At 38.4% G+C, this 18,586-nt stretch overlaps 1 protein-coding gene across 1 annotated transcript; it reads right to left on the bottom strand.

The window, feature by feature from the left end:
* Nucleotides 1-4,093: 4,093 nt before the first annotated feature.
* LOC133663301 (serotransferrin-like) lies at nt 4,094-13,396 on the bottom strand. The gene is made up of 17 exons (XM_062067677.1): nt 13,258-13,396; nt 13,022-13,176; nt 10,257-10,356; nt 9,984-10,175; nt 9,054-9,183; nt 8,930-8,982; nt 8,657-8,820; nt 7,200-7,353; nt 6,973-7,136; nt 6,817-6,913; nt 6,494-6,514; nt 6,140-6,301; nt 5,239-5,389; nt 4,883-4,950; nt 4,627-4,808; nt 4,340-4,529; nt 4,094-4,267 (listed from the first exon to the last, which is right to left on the bottom strand). Exons 1-17 carry the CDS (start codon nt 13,301-13,303, stop codon nt 4,224-4,226), a joined length of 2,073 nt encoding a protein of 690 aa, XP_061923661.1. The 5' UTR covers nt 13,304-13,396; the 3' UTR covers nt 4,094-4,223.
* Between the last annotated feature and the right edge of the window lie 5,190 nt (nt 13,397-18,586).

Below are 18,586 nucleotides of genomic sequence, written 5' to 3'. Positions count from 1 at the left end.
ATGCACCAAACGTGCACAAGTAGCAAGGCACGACATTCAGTTCATATGCTGTATGTATATGACAAAACTTACATTTAGTCGTCAACGCACTCAAGCCTGGCTGCCAAAATTGATCGTAAACGCGCTATTCTGACAAAGACATGCTTGAAGGGAAAAATGACGTCACCGTATGAATTACCAAATTAAAGGCACAGGAACATTACAGAACTAGTTAACTGCACACAATGGACTTTTGTACAGTAACCTAAATTAAACAAAACACCCAAATTAAGGAGAAAATACCTAAACTAAACTCAACAAATACCAAATATAATCCTAATGAAACAAAATTAATTCAGAATAATTAAACCTAAACACTACATACACAAATAAATAAATAGCTCCAGGAGATGCTAAAAGTTCAACTTCAACTGTTAAAGTGCCAATGATTGTAACACACGCTAGGTGCGGTGAAATTATCCTCTGCATTTGACCCATCCCCACAGGAGAGCAGTGAGCAGCAGTGGTGGCCGCGCCCGGGAATCAATTGGTGATTTAACCCCCAATTCCAACCCTTGATGCTGAGTGCCAAGCAGGGAGGTAATGGGTCCCATTTTTATAGTCTTTGGTATGACTCCACTGGGGTTCGAACTCACGACCTACCGATCTCAGGGCGGACACTCTAACCACAAGCCCACTGAGCAGGTATATTTTCTGTTCCCATTTGCAATAAAAACTAGCATATAGTTCTAACCTATGATATACTTTTAAGTATTAAGTCACAATTACGAACAAATCTCAAAAAGTTCTATTCCCTTAGACCAGAGTTCTCAAACTCAATTTACCTGGGGGCCGCTGGAGGCAGATTTGGGTGGGGCTAAACCGCATCAGGTGTTTCACAAGAAAAGCTTTGTTGAAAAAAATACCAAAGTACCAATGATTGTCACACACACACTAGGTGTGGCGAAATTATTCTCTGCATTTGAACCATCACCCTCTGTCTTTATATTTATTTTTTAACACTAAAGATGAATTTTTTTTTTTTTTATAATATATTAAAAGTAAAATACGAGTAAATACATGTTTGGGGATGTGGAATATATTGTAATTCCATTTTGTGCCACTATCGTGTTTAGCCAACGCATGGAGAACGTCATTTTGGCAATGTGCGTCATTTCTGCTTTTTCCTGTTCAGCAGCACGGCGGAGGATAATAGCCTGTTAGCAGTCTCCTTTGTTTTTGTTGATGTCTTTAATGACATGAACACCATAGCACTTTAACTTAACTATGGGACGGCGTGACTCGGGTGGTAGAGCGGCCGTGCCTGCAACTGGAGGGTTCCTGGTTCAATCCCAGTTTCCGCCATCCTAGTCACTGATTTTGTGCCTAAGCCTTTTGTTGCAGTGCCTTTTTGTTCTATTGGCACCGTAGTTTTTGTTTTTTGAATCATTAACAGTGTGGACAATAAAAGACTTGTGGCTCGCACCGCTCCTCTGCGCTTTTTGGAATCCACCACAGTAAACCACGACATATAAGTATAATGTCCCGCTGTGTAGGACATTTTAAAACGTTTTTTTGGAAATGCTGTGAACGCAGCACGCTGGGACGAATGTCCGCATGTGCCCAATAGAAACGAGGCAGCCAGCCACATCAGCAGAATCCTTGTGGAGCGGCGGCATCTGTGATAACAATTTCCCCAGGAATTAGACTTCTCCTTGGTCTTGCCTTTCTCTGTCTGTCTTGCATCATTGGTAGGTATTCAGAAATCCTTTTTTTCCAAAAGAGTTCTACCATGTATTGTATTGGCTACCCCCGTTTCCTGATGTACAGATCATTGTGATCAAACAGTCCTGACGGCATGATCAGCTTGTTCTTTAACATCAGAATATAATTATCAATGAAAGTTCACTTATATAGCCCTTAATAACAAATGTCTCAAAGGGCTGCACAAGCCACAATGACATCCTAAGCTCAGATCCCACATCAGGGTAAGAAAAACAACTCAACCCAGAGGGAACGACGAGAAACCTTGGATGACTGGTGCAATGGATACTGAGTGAATACAGTTAACGTGAGAGTCCAGGTTATAGTGAGGCCAGCAGTGGATCCTCTTGTATGTAGACACGTCAGCAACGCAGAGACGTCACCAACTGATGCATGGAGCCGTGGTCCATCCCTGGTCCCGATTTGGAACAGCTAGTGCATCCTCGGGGGAAACTGATCTGTGGGCACCTGATAACATCTCCACGGAGGAGAGGGAAACAGAGCAAAAAAGAGAGACGGCGGATCAACTGGTCTAAATAGGGGCCTATTTAAAGTCTAAGTTGTATAAATGAGTTTTAAGATGGGACTTAAATGCTTCTACTGAGGTAGCATCTCTAACTGTTACTGGCAGGGCATTCCAGAGTACTGGAGCCTGAAGAGAAAACGCTCTTAGCCTGCAGACTTTTTTGGGGCTCTGGGAATCACTAATAACATTTGACCATTCCCAAGAAAAATGTAACCTGTCATCAATTTGGAGCCTCAAATGCACCACTGCTCCATATCCAAATTGACTGGCGGCGGAGAAGTGGTGAAGTTGTGCTGTGAGGGTCTCCAAAATGTCTGGGTTTAGAACAGTGCTCTACATTGAACCACCTTAGAAAAAGGGAATGAGGTATAGTCATCCCACCCCAAGCTTCTCCTTCAAAGCTCCTGTAGCAACCGCTAGGCAGGAATGGTGAATGGAGCCATCAATCTTAAAGGGCCACAGTGAGCTGACCACTGACAAAACACTGCATCCTTCTAATTAACATTTCAAATATTGAACAAAAAGGAGCAGAAAGAAGTAAAACTTATATCTGCCCCCCTAAGGAGAGCATGTACTACCCGCTCAAATCCAAATGGGTGATGCGTATTCCATAAAAGGTTTTTGTAGGCCTTATAAATGGTAACCCTGGCCTTCAGGGCGAGATGGTCCCTTGACAGACTTAAGATTTGAATGTTTTATTTTTTGGGGGGCGGGACAAGACTTGTAACATGGCATTAAAGTGTGTTGGTAATGACTGCACACAGGGGCGCCGCTAGGGATTTTGGGCCCCATGAAAAGAATCTTTACAGGGCCCCCTGTATTATAATTTCATCATTAGGGGCCTCTCTGGGCCCCCCTCCATCATGGGCCCCTAGAATCCGTCTCCTCTACCCCCCCTTTTCGGCACCCCTGACTGCACAATTTGAGTAGGTGGGTTTTAGCTGGTTATGCATGAAAGGGTGTAACTTATCGTTTCCTGCTGTGCTTGCGTGTAAAGTAATGCACCAGTCAGATGCCCGTCCTGTTGCAAATCATTGGTAGAAATTGCATGGTGAGATGAATTGTCAAGGTGGGAGGCAGATCAATGAACATAAGAAAAAGAGCCTGTGGACACTGCCCTGTGGCATAACTGCAGATAATGGTTAGGTGTGTAAAAACTCCAGCTAAAAAAAACTTGCTGTGTAGATCTTCAGATTTAAAAAAAAAAAAAAAAAGTGGTGAGCAGTCAGTCCACAATGCCTTCTTACTAAATTCAATTGTGATTACCCTCACTTTGAGGTCAATACATTAATTCCACCCCTGCATGTAGTAGGAAAGCATGTCAATAGACTTCTCACAGAACATGTTCAGAGTGTGTAAGAGTGGTTGCTAATGCTGTCAACCTTTGATTTGCAGGAAATAAAAAAATTGAGTTAATTCTTAGTATCTTAATGAGCATCATTGAAATTTAAGTATATCAATTTAAAGTAAAAAAAAAAAAAAGCAATGTATCAGTGCCTCACTGTGTGGACTTCAGTTTAGAATTCTCTACATGCTGGGATTTAAAAAAAAAAAATACTAAAAAAAAGTTTAGTTGTGCACATCTTTACAACTCTTGCACTGATTTTCCTCCACTAGCTTTAAGATTGTTTTAATTTTTTGAATGTCTTAGTTGGCAAACTCCACCTTATTCATCCAAATTACTATTTTGCACACTGCAGTCAGAACTTTATAGTCATTTGACCAGTTTTACAGTGCTCAGTGGCCAAATTAAAGACCGAAAATTAGTAATAGACCATCATATTCAATGTGACCTTTTAGTAACTTCAAAACCAGGACTCCACAAGTCATTGAAAAGCTTTATTTGAGCAATAAAGCACATGTTAGGAAAACAATCCAGGAACAAGGAAATATGTTTTACATAGTTACGAGATAATCCAGAGTTTGAGCCAGTGAGGGACACCTGAACAAACATCTAGTTTGACTGGCAGCTATGGGAAGTGCACAGTTTCTCCAGATCTGTACAACAAATGTAAATAATAAGTCAAATACAGTTTACCATAATTCCACTTTGTGAGGAACAGTACAAACCTGAAGTGATGTCACTGCACTGCCTCAGCACGTTCATGGTGTTCATGTACCCCATTCCTAAAAACTTCTCGTAACTGGACCCAGCAGGAACTTCTTGGAGACACTTTGTGGAGTCCTCAAAGAGCAGATTCTTTCCAGACTCTGACTCAAACAATTTGAAATTGGCAGTGCTGCCCCTTCCAAACTTTGCCTGCAGGGAAAAAAAAAAGTCAAAGGATTAAAATAGATAAAATGATGTGAAGTAGAGCAACATTTGATGGAACACTAAAACTTCTTTGCATTCTGACCTGCTCATCCTGGAGAACACGAACAAGGTCATTGCGGGTCTCTGGTCGTGTCACCACAGCGTGTGCTGGGGTGGCTGCCAGGTAGCAATCTTTAAACTGTGTGACTGGAACCGAAGGCTTCCTGGGGCAGATTAGTTCATAGTCGCTGCTGGAGAGATTGCGAGCCCATGCTGGACCATTTCCTGCAAGAATGGAAGAGGCACATTTTTAAATGTTACAAAGATGGCTGAGGATAAAAGACGCATCAAGTCTTTACCATCGCTGTTTTCTTGTACAGTTGTGTGTTTAATGAAGGCAACGTCACCAGAGCCATCAACAAGGCATCTAAAATTGAGGAGCAAAATGTATTTCATGAAATGTGAAGATCTTGATATTCAAGGGGAGCCAAATTCAAATTTAAGGCAAGGGACCACATTTATAAATAACATGAATTAAAGATGCTAAAAACAATGTACAGTAGGTTATTATCACTGAACAAAATCTTGGCTTTGTGTCATTGGTGACAAATACTGAATTACATTTAAATTTTGTCAATGCAGAGGGCTAATTAAAAAAATTAAAAAACTACCAGAAAGGTCAATGTATTTGCCATAATCACTGCTACCATCCTACCTAAAGGCGCCAGCGTAGCCGTAGTATTTTTCCTCAGCACTGGCCTTGCACTTGAACTCGTCAGCCACAGTTTTGCCACTGCCGGCGCACTGAGAACAGAATGGGGAGTCGGCAGGCGCGCCGGGAGCACAACCGCTCCTGAAGAACTTGGCTGAGGAAGGTGGGGGAGATATTCTTTAACAATGTACAAAGAAGGCAGTTTTATTAGCAAAGAGATCAGGTTATGCACTGGGGAATAGTAATGTAATGGGGCAGTGCCCTCTGTTCTATATTCAGAGCAATTTGAATGTGTCAAAATAGAAAACATTGGATTATTTTTTTAGTGAGCAACTAGTGAACAATTTTGAGAACAAATTTAAACTCATTTTATGTTGGGTTAATAATTTTATTTTTTTTAAGAATGTGGCTTGAACTCAGAAAGTGTCCTTGTGGCGTATGAAGAGTCTTTTCAAATGTCAGTATTTTGTTTGAAAAGAGTAATTAAAGTGAAAAATAATTTTCCGAAGCACCACTAGAATAAGTCTGAACTACCACTGGTAATTGAAGTTATAATCTTGCCCTTGTGAAGGGGATTTTACTGTATGCAGCAGGGTGTTATTGATACTCCTTAAGGTGGTGACAACACTGGTCTTCTGACAGCAGAAGACGGCTCCTACATCACCTGTTTAAGTATCTGTTATGTGAAATAATCACAGTGAAAGGCTGATATCAATAGCATATAGGATTTATAATTTAATTAGCACTTTTGTATCTTTCTAATTGACACCATTTCTGCGTGTTTTACAGTGCTTCGAAGTATAAGCGCTGAAATGGAACAGACTCTGGAAAACCTGCCGAGCGAGCAGACCAGAAATGCTTGAAATAAATTTGATTTCCCCCCACATAAGAAAAAAGTACTTACTGAAGTCACAGTCATTAGTTTGCTTATAGATTTCCCCCATGGGAATGTTCCAACCAGCCGTTCTGCCAAAGCCTGTGTGGCAGGACCTCATCCCCCTCAGGTTGTCCCAGGTCACCCCTGAGCCCCTCTTGACCACAGCCACGGCAAAGTAAGAGGCCGATTCTACATGAAAATATCAAGAGCCGTGCTTGCCAGATATTCCAAAATAAGTGAATGATCAAATTCATGCATATGCAGGAGGTGGATATCAATGAAGGTGGTCCAATTGGTTGCCGTCTAGTCCAGCTGTCAATGTTTGTCACCCTTCTGGTCTATCTGCCTGTGATCAAGCTAAGAGAACAGACAGTTGCTTACCTTCAGGTATGCTGCACATTACTGTGGAGGGAAAACAAAGTCATAGAATTCAGTTGCTTTTACAATGTCATGTATTTGTGTAAGACAACTCTTCTACTGCACATTTGTCAACACATGCACCCCCTACTGTGTCACCGATGCAAGACAGACTTGACAGTCTTATGCTGCTCCACAAGATACCAACTATAAGCCAAATAGTTGCTCTCATCTAGACTACCACAAATACATTGTAGTCTTGTGGGGAAACACATGGCTGGCATATCTTACAAAGCATTTCTAAGAGCACCTATAGGGGGTGCTCCAAATTGCATTTCCTTATGTACCTTTGTTGTACTGCTCCACCATGGCTGGAACCAGACCACACTTCCCAGCTGAGAACACCTCTCCGCCATCAACTGCCATTGCATCCGCTTCTTTGCGCTAGAGGAAAGAATCCAAAATGTAATCTAATTAAAAAAACGAAAAAAGCAGGACTTTACCAGGATCATTTTCAAGCAAGCTTCAACTGTGGGGCCTTCCTGGCAAATAATTTTGCAGTCTCCATCCACCATAGAGTTAAAGCTCCATTTGTTACACTTGCTGGTCTCAGCAGCACCCACTGCACACCATGTGATGGCACCGCTTTTGTTAGCTGTAGTGACCTCTGGAAAAAATAAAATAAAAATAAAATGACTGCTTGCCTTATAAGTTCGTATGTCATTAATACCTTTTGTCAGGGAGCGCACAATGCCCGTGTATGTGGCACCCAAATACATGAAGGAGTTTGTGTTGTCAGGCAGCTTGACAAGTGACACAGTAGAATCTTTAAACATCAGGTTCTTGGCAGGAGCGTACGACTTCGAGCAGAACAGGTTGAAGTCCTGGTTTAAGGGGGAAAAGTTAAATCACAACTACAATACCAAGGATTGCTGAATTGTACATTTTCAAAAAGAGCATACAGCAGAAACATGTAAAGTTCAGTAATCAGGCAACATTTAGATGTTTCTTCATTAGCAAGTCTTAATCAGTTCACCCGATCTGAATTACCCAGTTATTACTTCACCTAAAAACCTACTTTTTAAAAGTAACTCAGGTGTAAAACTTATTTTGCTCAGAGGGCACATGGAGGGAAAATCTTGGCACAACTAAACTTCCGATGGTTCTTTGGCTAAAATAGAAAATGTACATTCCAAATAACCCTTTAGACAACACTTCAAGTTAGTTGAAAAAGCTGACAAATTGGTGCAAAAAAAAAAAAACCCTCAATCTACAAAGCCATTAAACTGCAAGTCACAGCCTTTGGGATTGAAAAAAAAATAGACCTTGTATCAGATGCTGTTCCCTTGCATTAATCCTGCGCTAACTCACCCATACAAACTGAGGTAGAAACTATTCAAGTGGACCAAGTCACTCCCTGCCTTGTAGGCATCACTGTATTGATGGAAATAGCTGTTCAAACAATTTCAAAAGAACAAGAGACTGACAGTATTGTAGTAAATCGCTGTTCACTTGGTTTACATTTTCACAGAACTATTAAAACGCTACATGACACTGCACATTAGTGTTACCAATTGTTTTCCCTCCTGATACAGAATCTTTGAGCTTCCACAAGTGCAATCAATATCAGGTGTCACATTTTGAGGGGAATACAATTTCAGGAGGTTATTCAAGTTCTTGTGTGTAACTTTGTTTTATTGATGCCAACCAAACTTGCAAAGATGTGGTTTCCCATTCACTTCTGTGATTAAGATATTCTCAGAACACTCTGCATTCACTTTTTTCAAAGAGACATTTTGTGGAAATAAGGGTGCCAAAGCATGATTTGTTCAGAGCAAATGACTTGATGTTTCATATAAGTGGAGGGAGGAGCCATAGCCCTGTTTTGCTAGTACTTCTTGCTCAGCCCAGTATGAACCATTTACTTGCCTAACAGAATTGCTATTGTGACATCCAGTGGACACGTTTAGAACAGCAGCTTCATTTTTACACCTGCCAGACTCATCTGTTGGGCACCATGTTTGACATCCCTGTTCAACATTAAGTCATAATTGAGATTGTAAATAGATTTAACATTTGGTAAATATATTATAAAAAATCCTAAACAAAACAATACTAAAAAAAGGTAGTCCTGGTACCAATAGATTGACACTGATTCACAAACTGCATTAGAGTCATGCATCTTACCCGCACTGTGGTGAGGCTTCTCCAGATCAATTCTGCCAGCTGTGGATCCTTGCAAGTGACGACAGCATGAGCTGGTACTCTGGCCAGGTGGCATTTTTTGTAATTGTCAATGGGCGCTCTGGTGTTGTCAAGGCACAGCAGTTCGTAGTTGGCCTTGTCGCCATCTGCAGGTGGGAAACAGCATGTTTACAAAATGCAGCATTTTCCTGCAATGCTCAGTTTTGACAATGTTTGCATTGTAATGTTTGCTCAGTAACACTCTTAGGAACTTACCAGGCACAGTCAGATGATTCACAAAAGCCACATCCCCATTTTCCACCAGGCACCTACAGGAACAGTTCTCATCAATTACCATATATCCAGACATTATACTTGGAAAAGATGGATGCAAACTGACTGGAAAGCGCCGCTGTAATCGTAGTAGGGCTCATTGTGGGACCGTGAGCAGTCTCCCTTGCAGCCATCACACAGTTTGGTCTCGTTGGCCGCTCCGGGGGCACAGCTTTTAGAGAAGAAGCTCGCCACCGCTAGGGAGAAAAAAAAAAGAATAGTCTGTCATGAGACATGCTTAGATGTCAAACAAACTTCTAAAGTATAGTATTTAAGTGCTTACACATTTTCAGTTATTTCTGTATGCTTTTTGTAACATTTAATGTAAGTGGACTGACCATCTGCCAGTAGGTGCACCCCATACTACTTAAACATTAATTCACCCAAAAAGCGACATGTTTAATAAAACTAGTCACATGGGTTGGTCTAACAGGGGTGTTTAAACTACAGCCCACAGGCCTGCTAGAAGTCACAAGTATGAAGCCTGGCCCTCAGGGTGTTTCCAGCTGAACCTTGATAAGTCAGTCCCCTTGCTGCGAAATTGTCACCATATTGTAGTTTATTTTTGGGATTCAGATCTATGATCATGAAATTCACCAAGTATTTGAGCACAGCATTGGTTTATAAGAGCCTTACTACTCAGAACGTTAACACATGTTACATAACCTGCTTGCTGAACCTTAGATACAACCACAATACATAATTTAAATTAAACCCATGTAAATCCACTACAATGCAAAACACTCCACACTTATTCTGTTTGGTGCAATTTAGCTGCGTGACATTTGATTTACAAAACTTTAAGGGAGGTCGTCACAGAAGTCAATAGGGTAGGAGTCAAACACAGTCAGGGTCTCATGTAGGGGTTAATAAGTTGTCTATCAGTTACTTTACATGCAGTCAGCTTTTGGCCCTTGGCCTAATGCGGCCCCCAAGCCAAAAAGTTTGGACATCCCTGGTCTTTAACATGCCAGATGGCTTGACAGCTGTCACTCACCCTCCTCAATTGGTTTGTCGTCAGTGCTTTTCCACTTCAGTATATCCATAGACACCAGAGTTCCAATTGGAATGTTCCAGCCAGCAGATTTCCCCAAACCGGTGTGGCAGGATTTCTTCCCCTCCAGCTCTTGAATGCCAAATCCGGTGCCCTTTTTAGCCACGGCCACCGCATAGTAACAGCTCTTGGATGCTAAGGTGAAAAATAGGTTTAAGAGTTCCATTTGAAACATTTTGATAGTCAAATGGACTTAAAATTAAATAGTTATCTTACAGGAGCCATAGCTCTCAGCAATAATGGGATGGAGTTTGTAGTTCAGTCCAGCAGTGTAAATATCTCCTCCATCCAAAGTGATTGCATCTGCCAAACCACCCTGTCAGACAACTGATATTTAGTTCAAGTTTTCAGGGACTGTTTCTGCATAAGATTTCTAAACTGAATTATGAATTCATTCAATGAGAAATGTATTAAGGTGAGGCTCCTAGGCTCAATTGGAAGTCTCACTTTTTCTCATTTTGACATCCTGCCTTTTGGGATCATTAGGCTACACATCAGTTTCCACAGATACACATTGCCAAACAGATAACTCCTCCATCCAAAGCAATAGCATCTGCCAAACCACCCAGTCAGACTACTATTTAGCTAAACTTCAGATTGTTTCTGCATCAGATTTCTAAAAAACAGGATTTATATCAGACCAGGGGTTGCTAACCTTTTTGGCCTCAGGGCCCAACGTATCCAATACAAATGGGCCCCAGGCCCATTCAAATCTGAACATTTAATTAGTAATTTTACTCTGATTTTAATCATATTCAAAATGTATATTTCAAACAATATGAAACCATGTGTTGATCAAAGATAACCCTTAGGTCAAGCTGATTAGAAAACTAAGTACCAAATATACTGCACAAGGGACTTTAAACAAAGATCCACTTGCATACAATGTTGCGATAAAATAAATTCATAATGAATATTTTAAACCAAACTGTCTAAATTAGATTGCAAACGAAAATAGTTACCACTTTGGTCTAAGGTTGTACGGTAAACCGGTACTTTTAAAGTACCGCGATAATTGAAATCAGTACTAATCTGCCTTTGAAAAACACTGGTACCCATCTTTCATCTGAATGCCGCTGTGACTACAGAGCCGAGGTGCATGATGTGTGTCAAAACAGTGCAAGGAAGCAACAACATCTTGAGTGGAAGAAGGGCAAAAATCACATAATTTTTACTGGTTAAGAGGGTGCGTGAAGCGCAACATGGAAGTATTTGGGCTTCAAAACTAACAATAAAAGGTGATGCCGTGCTGCTTTAAAACATGCCTCGCTAAACGTGGCAATTAGTACAACCACCTTTGCTTCAGACCTAGTTAAACATTTAAATAAGCATTTAGATCTGCACAATGAGTTATAGTGACTGGTAATGTAGTTACACCTGTCCTGTTCAGCTCTGGTGCAGACATAGTCGAGGAGCACAGGGCAGGTGTTCCCTTCTGGGTGGTTTTCCTTGAGGGGAACACCCTTCGCTTTACAATGGCAATGGGTCTGCTCAGCTCCGCTTACGGGTCAGAATGACAAGGCCGCCGATTCGTGACAATCTTGTTGTTGCATTTTTAGTTTTGCAGGACACAACCAGACCCGTTCATCACCTCTGCACACTCTCTTTACTCACCCACTCACTGTCATCACTCTGCCAACACGTTGACATTCTTGCAAACACAAAGATGACTCGAGTTAAACAGCTCCCCTGTTGTACACATGTAGATACGTAGACACACACACAGCTGCTTGGCTAGATGCCAAATATTAGCATCAACTAATGCAAGTGAAATGACTGCATTGTGTAACAAATAGCTACAATGTGTTTTACCTGCCACATGCCTTATTTGTGTTAGTTTTGTTTTTGTACATTATTGTATTTTTCTTAACTCAAACCTAGAGTAGCAACCATAAACCATGAAGCATTTAATAAGCCAATAAAGTTTGTTTATCCTTGATTATAGCAGACTGTCATATGGAAAATTGTAAATTGTTCATTGAGTGAAACAAGAAATGCCCAGTGTGTGTAATGCCTTTTAATTTATATTTTAACCTTGTAAAATTATTTGAGTGCAATAGGAAACGTGTATTGCATTGTAGGATTTTCTGTTAAATAATGCCAATACTGAAAAGTATCAATATACATTTTGGTACCGGTACCAAATTAATGGTATAAGGACAACCCTACTTTGGTCATCATTTTTGCACCTTTACTTTTATGCCTGTAACTCCAGACTTTGGTTTGATTTGTCATTACTGCCACAAGTGGTAACAACTGCGGCACACAACTGAAAAACATTTGGCGGGCCCCTAGCGTTCCAACAATGGCAGAGTCGTGTATAGAGAGTATGACCAACTCTGAGTTGGTCCCCAGCATGGCGCCCTGTAGTCACATGAGGCTTTTGACCAGACGATCTAAATGATTGGTTTAAAGCCCCTCATGTGACTACAGGGGACCATGTTGGAAGAAACTCTGAAAAAGAGTTGACTCTGAACAATGGTTAAGAAACACAGTCATAATCCTTTTTTGACTAGCATTAACACTGCTATGTTTGAAGCAGCATCTGTTGATTTTGCTGTTTTCGGGAAACACGTGACATTCAAATTGGTATACAGATTCAAATAACTATTATAGAAAAATAAATTAAAACAGAAACTGAATCCTTAGTGTCATTATGCAGCAGAAGTTGCATTACATAACAGTGTGCTCACAAAAGGACTCGCTTGTGTTGTGGGTCACAATTCTGGGGTTCTTGAATGTACCTCACTTGCCGTGACAGTAATTGGTGCATAATGACAAAGTGCTGTATTGTGGCTTGGGGCTGCTGTTGACAAGTTTTCAAAAATCCCCCCCAAAAAGCTCAGAGGCTTTGTACTAGCTTTCTTGCAAAATATTTTTCCATCTGCGTAATATTGTTTACTTCAGCAACAGTTCTATTGGTTTATTTGAAAAATAAAAGTGTGGTAATGTTTGAGTGTAAAACAAAGACAACAACTCACATGAATGGCAATGATACAATCCATTGAGTTGGTCCTCTTCACACAGGTGAACACAGGCGCTTTGGCTGCGAGGTCCATACATTTCTGGTACTCTTTGTCCGACTTGACACACCACCTCACCTTTTCCGTGTCAGCAGGGGCCGACCAGACAGCGGCTGCCAGTGGAGACACACATAGAAGAAAAACCCATCACATATGACCAACAAAGTGTGTGTTTGCAAGCAAATAGTTTTTACCCAGGCAGGCAAGAAGGAGGTGGACCAGGATGAGAAAGTGCTTCATGGTGGAAGGTCTCCAGGTCAGCAGGCTAAAAGGTGGCCTGTGTGGCCTTTTATAGCAAAACTCTGAAGTCAAAAACCAAAAAAAGGTGAAAGACACAGCTGGCCCACATTTCCTAATTGAGCATGTGTGCGCTCAGTACACAAAATGTCCTCATGGGGTGCAATCACGCTTTTCCAGCTGATATATGTTAAATATTTATCTCGCTTATCCCACACTTATATTCATTTTCTCACGTTTAGCTCATTTATAAATGTTGACTAAGAATGCTAAATCCAAATGCTGAATAAAAATGCTAAATCTAAATTTTGAATCCAATTGCTATATCTAAACCTAAATGTTAAATGTTAAACATGAATGTTGATTCTAAATCTAAATGTTAAATATAAATATTGGATTTCAAATAAATTGTTAAATCTAAATATAAATGTTGAATTGAAATGTAAAATCTAAATGTTAATTAAAAATGTTAAATGTAAATATACATGTTAAATTTAAATTGTATACATACATGTTTAAACTAAATAGTCAATGTGAATATAAAAGTTAAACATAAATGTAGGTGTAAATGTTGAATATAAATATAAAGGTTAAATCGAAATGTTGAATCGAAATGTTAAACTTACATATAAATATTAAGTATAAATGTTAAATATAAATATAAACATTAAATCTAAATCTAAAAATTGAATTTAAATGTTGAATACACATGTTAAATACAAATTTCAAATCTAAATGTTAAACCTAAATGGTAAAATGTAAATGTTAAATATGAATGTTACATATAAAGGTAAATACAAATGTTAAATCTAAATGGTAAATATACATGTTTAATCTAAATAGTACAACTGTTAAATCTAAATGTTAAATATAATTGCTAAATGTAAATGTATATGTGAAATATAGATGTTAAATATAAATGCTTAGTCCAAATAGTAAAGCTGAGTATAAATGTTATCTCTAAATGGTAAATCCAAACGTTAAATATAAATATTAAATATACACGTAAAATGTAAAAGTTAAATATAAATAGTAAAATGTAAATGTTAAATATAGATGTTGCATATAAACATATATGTTAAATATAAATGTTTAATCTACATAGTAAATTTGAATCTAAATGTGGAATCTAAATGTTAAATTTAATTGTGAATTATAAATCTTATATGTAAATATTAAATATAAATATATATTTTCAATAAAATATACATGGTAAATATAAATGTTAAATATGAATGATTAATCTAAATAGTAAATCTGAATATGAACATTAAATGTAAATGTGAAATCTAAATGTTAAAACTAAATATAAATGTTAACTATAAAGTTACATATAAACTATAAATATAAATGTTGAATCTAAATGTTAAAAATAAATTTTAATGTAAGTGTTAAATGTAAATGTCAAATACAAATGTTTTATTTAAATAGTACATCTTAGTATAAGTATTACATTTTAATGTAAAATCGAAATGTTACATATAAATCTCAAATCTTAATAATAAATATGAATGCTAAATATAAATTTAAATGTTAAATATAAATGTTTAATCTAAATAGTGAATCTAAATATAAATGTTAAATCTGAATGCTACATTTAATTGTACAGAATATGTTACATATAATGTCAAATGAAAAAATATTTATTCCAAATCGTAAATCTAAATGAAAATGTTAAATGTAAATGTTAATTAATATGCCATATACTACATTGAAATCAGTTTGAATCTAGAATTGGGTTGAATCCAGAATCGATTCTGAATTGAATCGTCACCCCGAGAATCATGATTTGCCTAAATATTCCTAAAATGTACATTATATATATATATATATATATATATATATATATATATATATATATATATATATATATATATATATATATATATATATATATATATATATATATATATATATATATATATAAACATACATAATAATTTTGAAACGATGTATAATAGCATACAATTTTAAATTGTAAATTATTTGTAAAAAGAAAAAGCAAGAGAGTGAGAAAGAGCAAACTGGCGCTGAACTACTGAGCTAAATTGCAGAGTTGGGGGTCTTTAATCCACACTGAAAGGGTGATGGGAGAGCACTGGCAACTCCAAGGGACTAGCAGTAGAGGGAGGAAAAAACATTTCATGCACTCAGTAAGGAACAGAGCAGTGGAGATAGGATTATGTGATTTGCAGTTGGGCCCTGTGGTGTGTTGGTCACCTGTTCCTCCTTGGATCCTGTCAGAGCCAGATGTGGATCTCTCAATATTAGAGTTAGTGAAAATAATTGATGCAGGTAATCCTGTAGAAGTAACAACAAAACATTTAAAGAACAAATGGTCAGATTACATGCAAATATACACAGACCGTTCCAAAAATGTGACTTAATTAAAAGGCAGCACTAAGGGTGAGCATCCCACAGTTGCAAATACAGCATGGCAAATAAATAAACTATCAGTGTTTAAAATGCACATGTGGAGAGGAAGAAAGCGTCACCCATATCCTCAAAGACTGCAAAAAGTACAATGAAGAGCGAGCCATAATGCACGCAAAACTGCCAGAAACTAGAAACGAGGACACTTCACTGAAAAGTATATTAAGCTGGGAACATCAAGCAGTGGCAAAAGCTGTTTTGGAATTCCTGCAAAAGACTGGACTACACAAAAGGATCTGAGGTGATGAAGGAATTCAAATAAGGACCAGTGGAGGGCAGCAATACGCCTAAGATACGTCCAGTCTGTCGGAAATTAAAAAGAAGAAGAAAAAGATTGTGTCTTCCGGAACCTGTCGTGTACTGCAGACCTGGGCATTCTGCGGCCCGCGGGCCGCATCCGGCCCTTTGTGCGTCCCTGTCCGGCCCGCGTGAGGCCAATTATAAATTACAAAATAAATTTTAAAAAGTATCTATGTCGAGTGTGCAATACAACAGTGCTGCTTTTGTTTTGAAAATCGTTATTTGTATTACTTCCGTGTGGACGTATGCGTGTGCGTGATTGTGAGTGAATGTGAACAGCTGCAATCATTAATTACAAAATAAAGTTGAAAAAACATCTATGTCGTGCGCGCAATACAACTGTGCTGCTTTTATTTTGAAAAGTATTATTTATGGGCGTGTGTCCGTGTGTAACCTGCGAGTGAAGGTGCACATGCAGCGACAAGTGATGCACGGTTTACACCCGAGACGCTAAAAAGAGAAAAGTTGATGAAGAATGGCGTGTTTCCAACAAGACATGGACTGCCATGCAACGTTCCTTCTAAGGTGCGTGCCTGCGCAATTGCGCACTGCTCAAGCGTCTGCTGCGCGCAGCAAATATATGCCCCGCACCAAATCAAATCCCATCTGAATTCTAAACAAAATAAACATATTTATTCTATGTAATTTTGCAATGCAACTTTGAGTGACAGTGACAACAAGCGGCCCTAACGGTGTTCGTCAACACCGTTCAATTGAACACCGTTCAATTATTGTAACGTCTATCCAGATGCTTCGAGGCCAGGAATTATATCGATCACTTTATTGAGCAAAACTGTTTATATTCGGACATAACCACACCAAAAACATAAGTAAAACACTTCTATCTCGAAAAACTAGTCATTTTCTGCCGTACAAACCAGGCCAAAACCAACTTGTCATCTGTCACCAACACGCATAGCACTAAACCACTGGTGCGTTTATGGCCAACAAAAAGTCGGACAACTCAAACACCACACAAAGTTACACTATGACTCCTCAGTCATACGTGTGCTTATTTTACTGTCATTTATTATTAATGTTAATTTATTTATATTAGTCATGGAATGCTGTTACACACACTATGTTGAAGTATTACTATTATTATTAGTTATTATTATTATAATTATTATGTATCTTACGGTATACATCAAAAATAATATTGAGCAAAATTTAATTGAAATATTGTCGATGTGGCCCTCCAGCAGTGCTCGGGTTGCTCATGCGGCCCCCGGTAAAAATTAATTGCCCACCCCTGGTGTACTGGCTGGCGATGTTGTTGTCACTTATGGTTATGGATGTTTGAATCTGTGTGTAGACATTCATGTTGTGTGTTAGAGTAAAACACCCTTAATGATTGTTTGTATCAGGATACATTACACTAAAAATCAAGTTGTGTCACACAAATGTTACATTTTTACTCTCGCATTTTTTTAAAGTTTATGTTTTATTATTACCAACATTCCCAATTGTCTATAGGTAGACCTCTCTTGTGAGAATTTTTTTTAGAGGAGACGAGTTTGTAATCCATGTTCATCACAGCGCACACATTCACCAAATATATTTGACAATGCAGTCAATATAATTTGTAGTTTCATGGTTGATCACTCTGTATTAGCTATACCAGGTGTCTCCAATCACACAGGGCGCTACCCATTTTTGCAATGTTTATTTTATTAGCTTATTTGCATTTCATACTTTATATGATGAAGTGAATAAGCTTGTTTTGCCATATGCGTTCCAAATAATCAACAAAAAATGTTCATTTGCATTTTTAATATCAGTATGCATTTCTTTCTAGTTCTGTTTTTGTATCACCATTGACAGCTACTTTGACAAAGGGTAAGGATTTTGTGTTTTATTTATATGATTTGCAAAATTTAAATTGTACTTTTACAAGAGGGAAGCAGATCTCTACTCAACTATTGTCTATGTTTTGGTCATTTCTCAATAAATAGAGGAATATTGTCTGAATTGATAGAGGAACTGCACTTTTTTGCAATTGTGTTTGTCATTCACAATCCTTATGAAAGATCATAAGGATTGTAAGCTGAGCATTCTAAATCATTAAACGCACAGCTAAGAGTCACTGTATTCAGCCTAAAGTGCTCTAAAAAAACTTTCAAAAGGCTCCATCATCGAATTATATACACACTGTAATGATATATGTAATGTAACATGCACAATAACATGTAATGTTTTGGTCATCAAGATTAGCAGCCAATTTAGGCCAAACCGCTTTTGCTTCACAGAGAAACTTTGGCCGATTTCTCCATCATTTCTGCCCTCGTTCCTCCTGATGCATCATCTGCCGGGTTCTCCTTTGAGCCAAAATATCTCCACTGATGAGTATCTGTTGCTTCTCTGATGATGGAGACTGTTTGCCAGAGACGTATGGAATCGACATGTTTAATTACAAATGTATTTCAGAACAGTTGTGCTATCAGTCTAAAAAAATTGGCTTGTCCAACTCAAGTTGTAGCTCCTTCTGCAACATTTGATCAACTCGAACTGTAAGAACTGCTGCTGTGGTTTCCAGTCGAAGAATTGCTGTCT

Source organism: Entelurus aequoreus, linkage group LG13 (assembly GCF_033978785.1).
Source record: "Entelurus aequoreus isolate RoL-2023_Sb linkage group LG13, RoL_Eaeq_v1.1, whole genome shotgun sequence".
NCBI lineage: Eukaryota > Metazoa > Chordata > Actinopteri > Syngnathiformes > Syngnathidae > Entelurus > Entelurus aequoreus.
The sequence above is the reverse complement of the archived record's forward strand: the minus strand, read 5'-3'. Positions and strand labels throughout refer to the sequence as shown.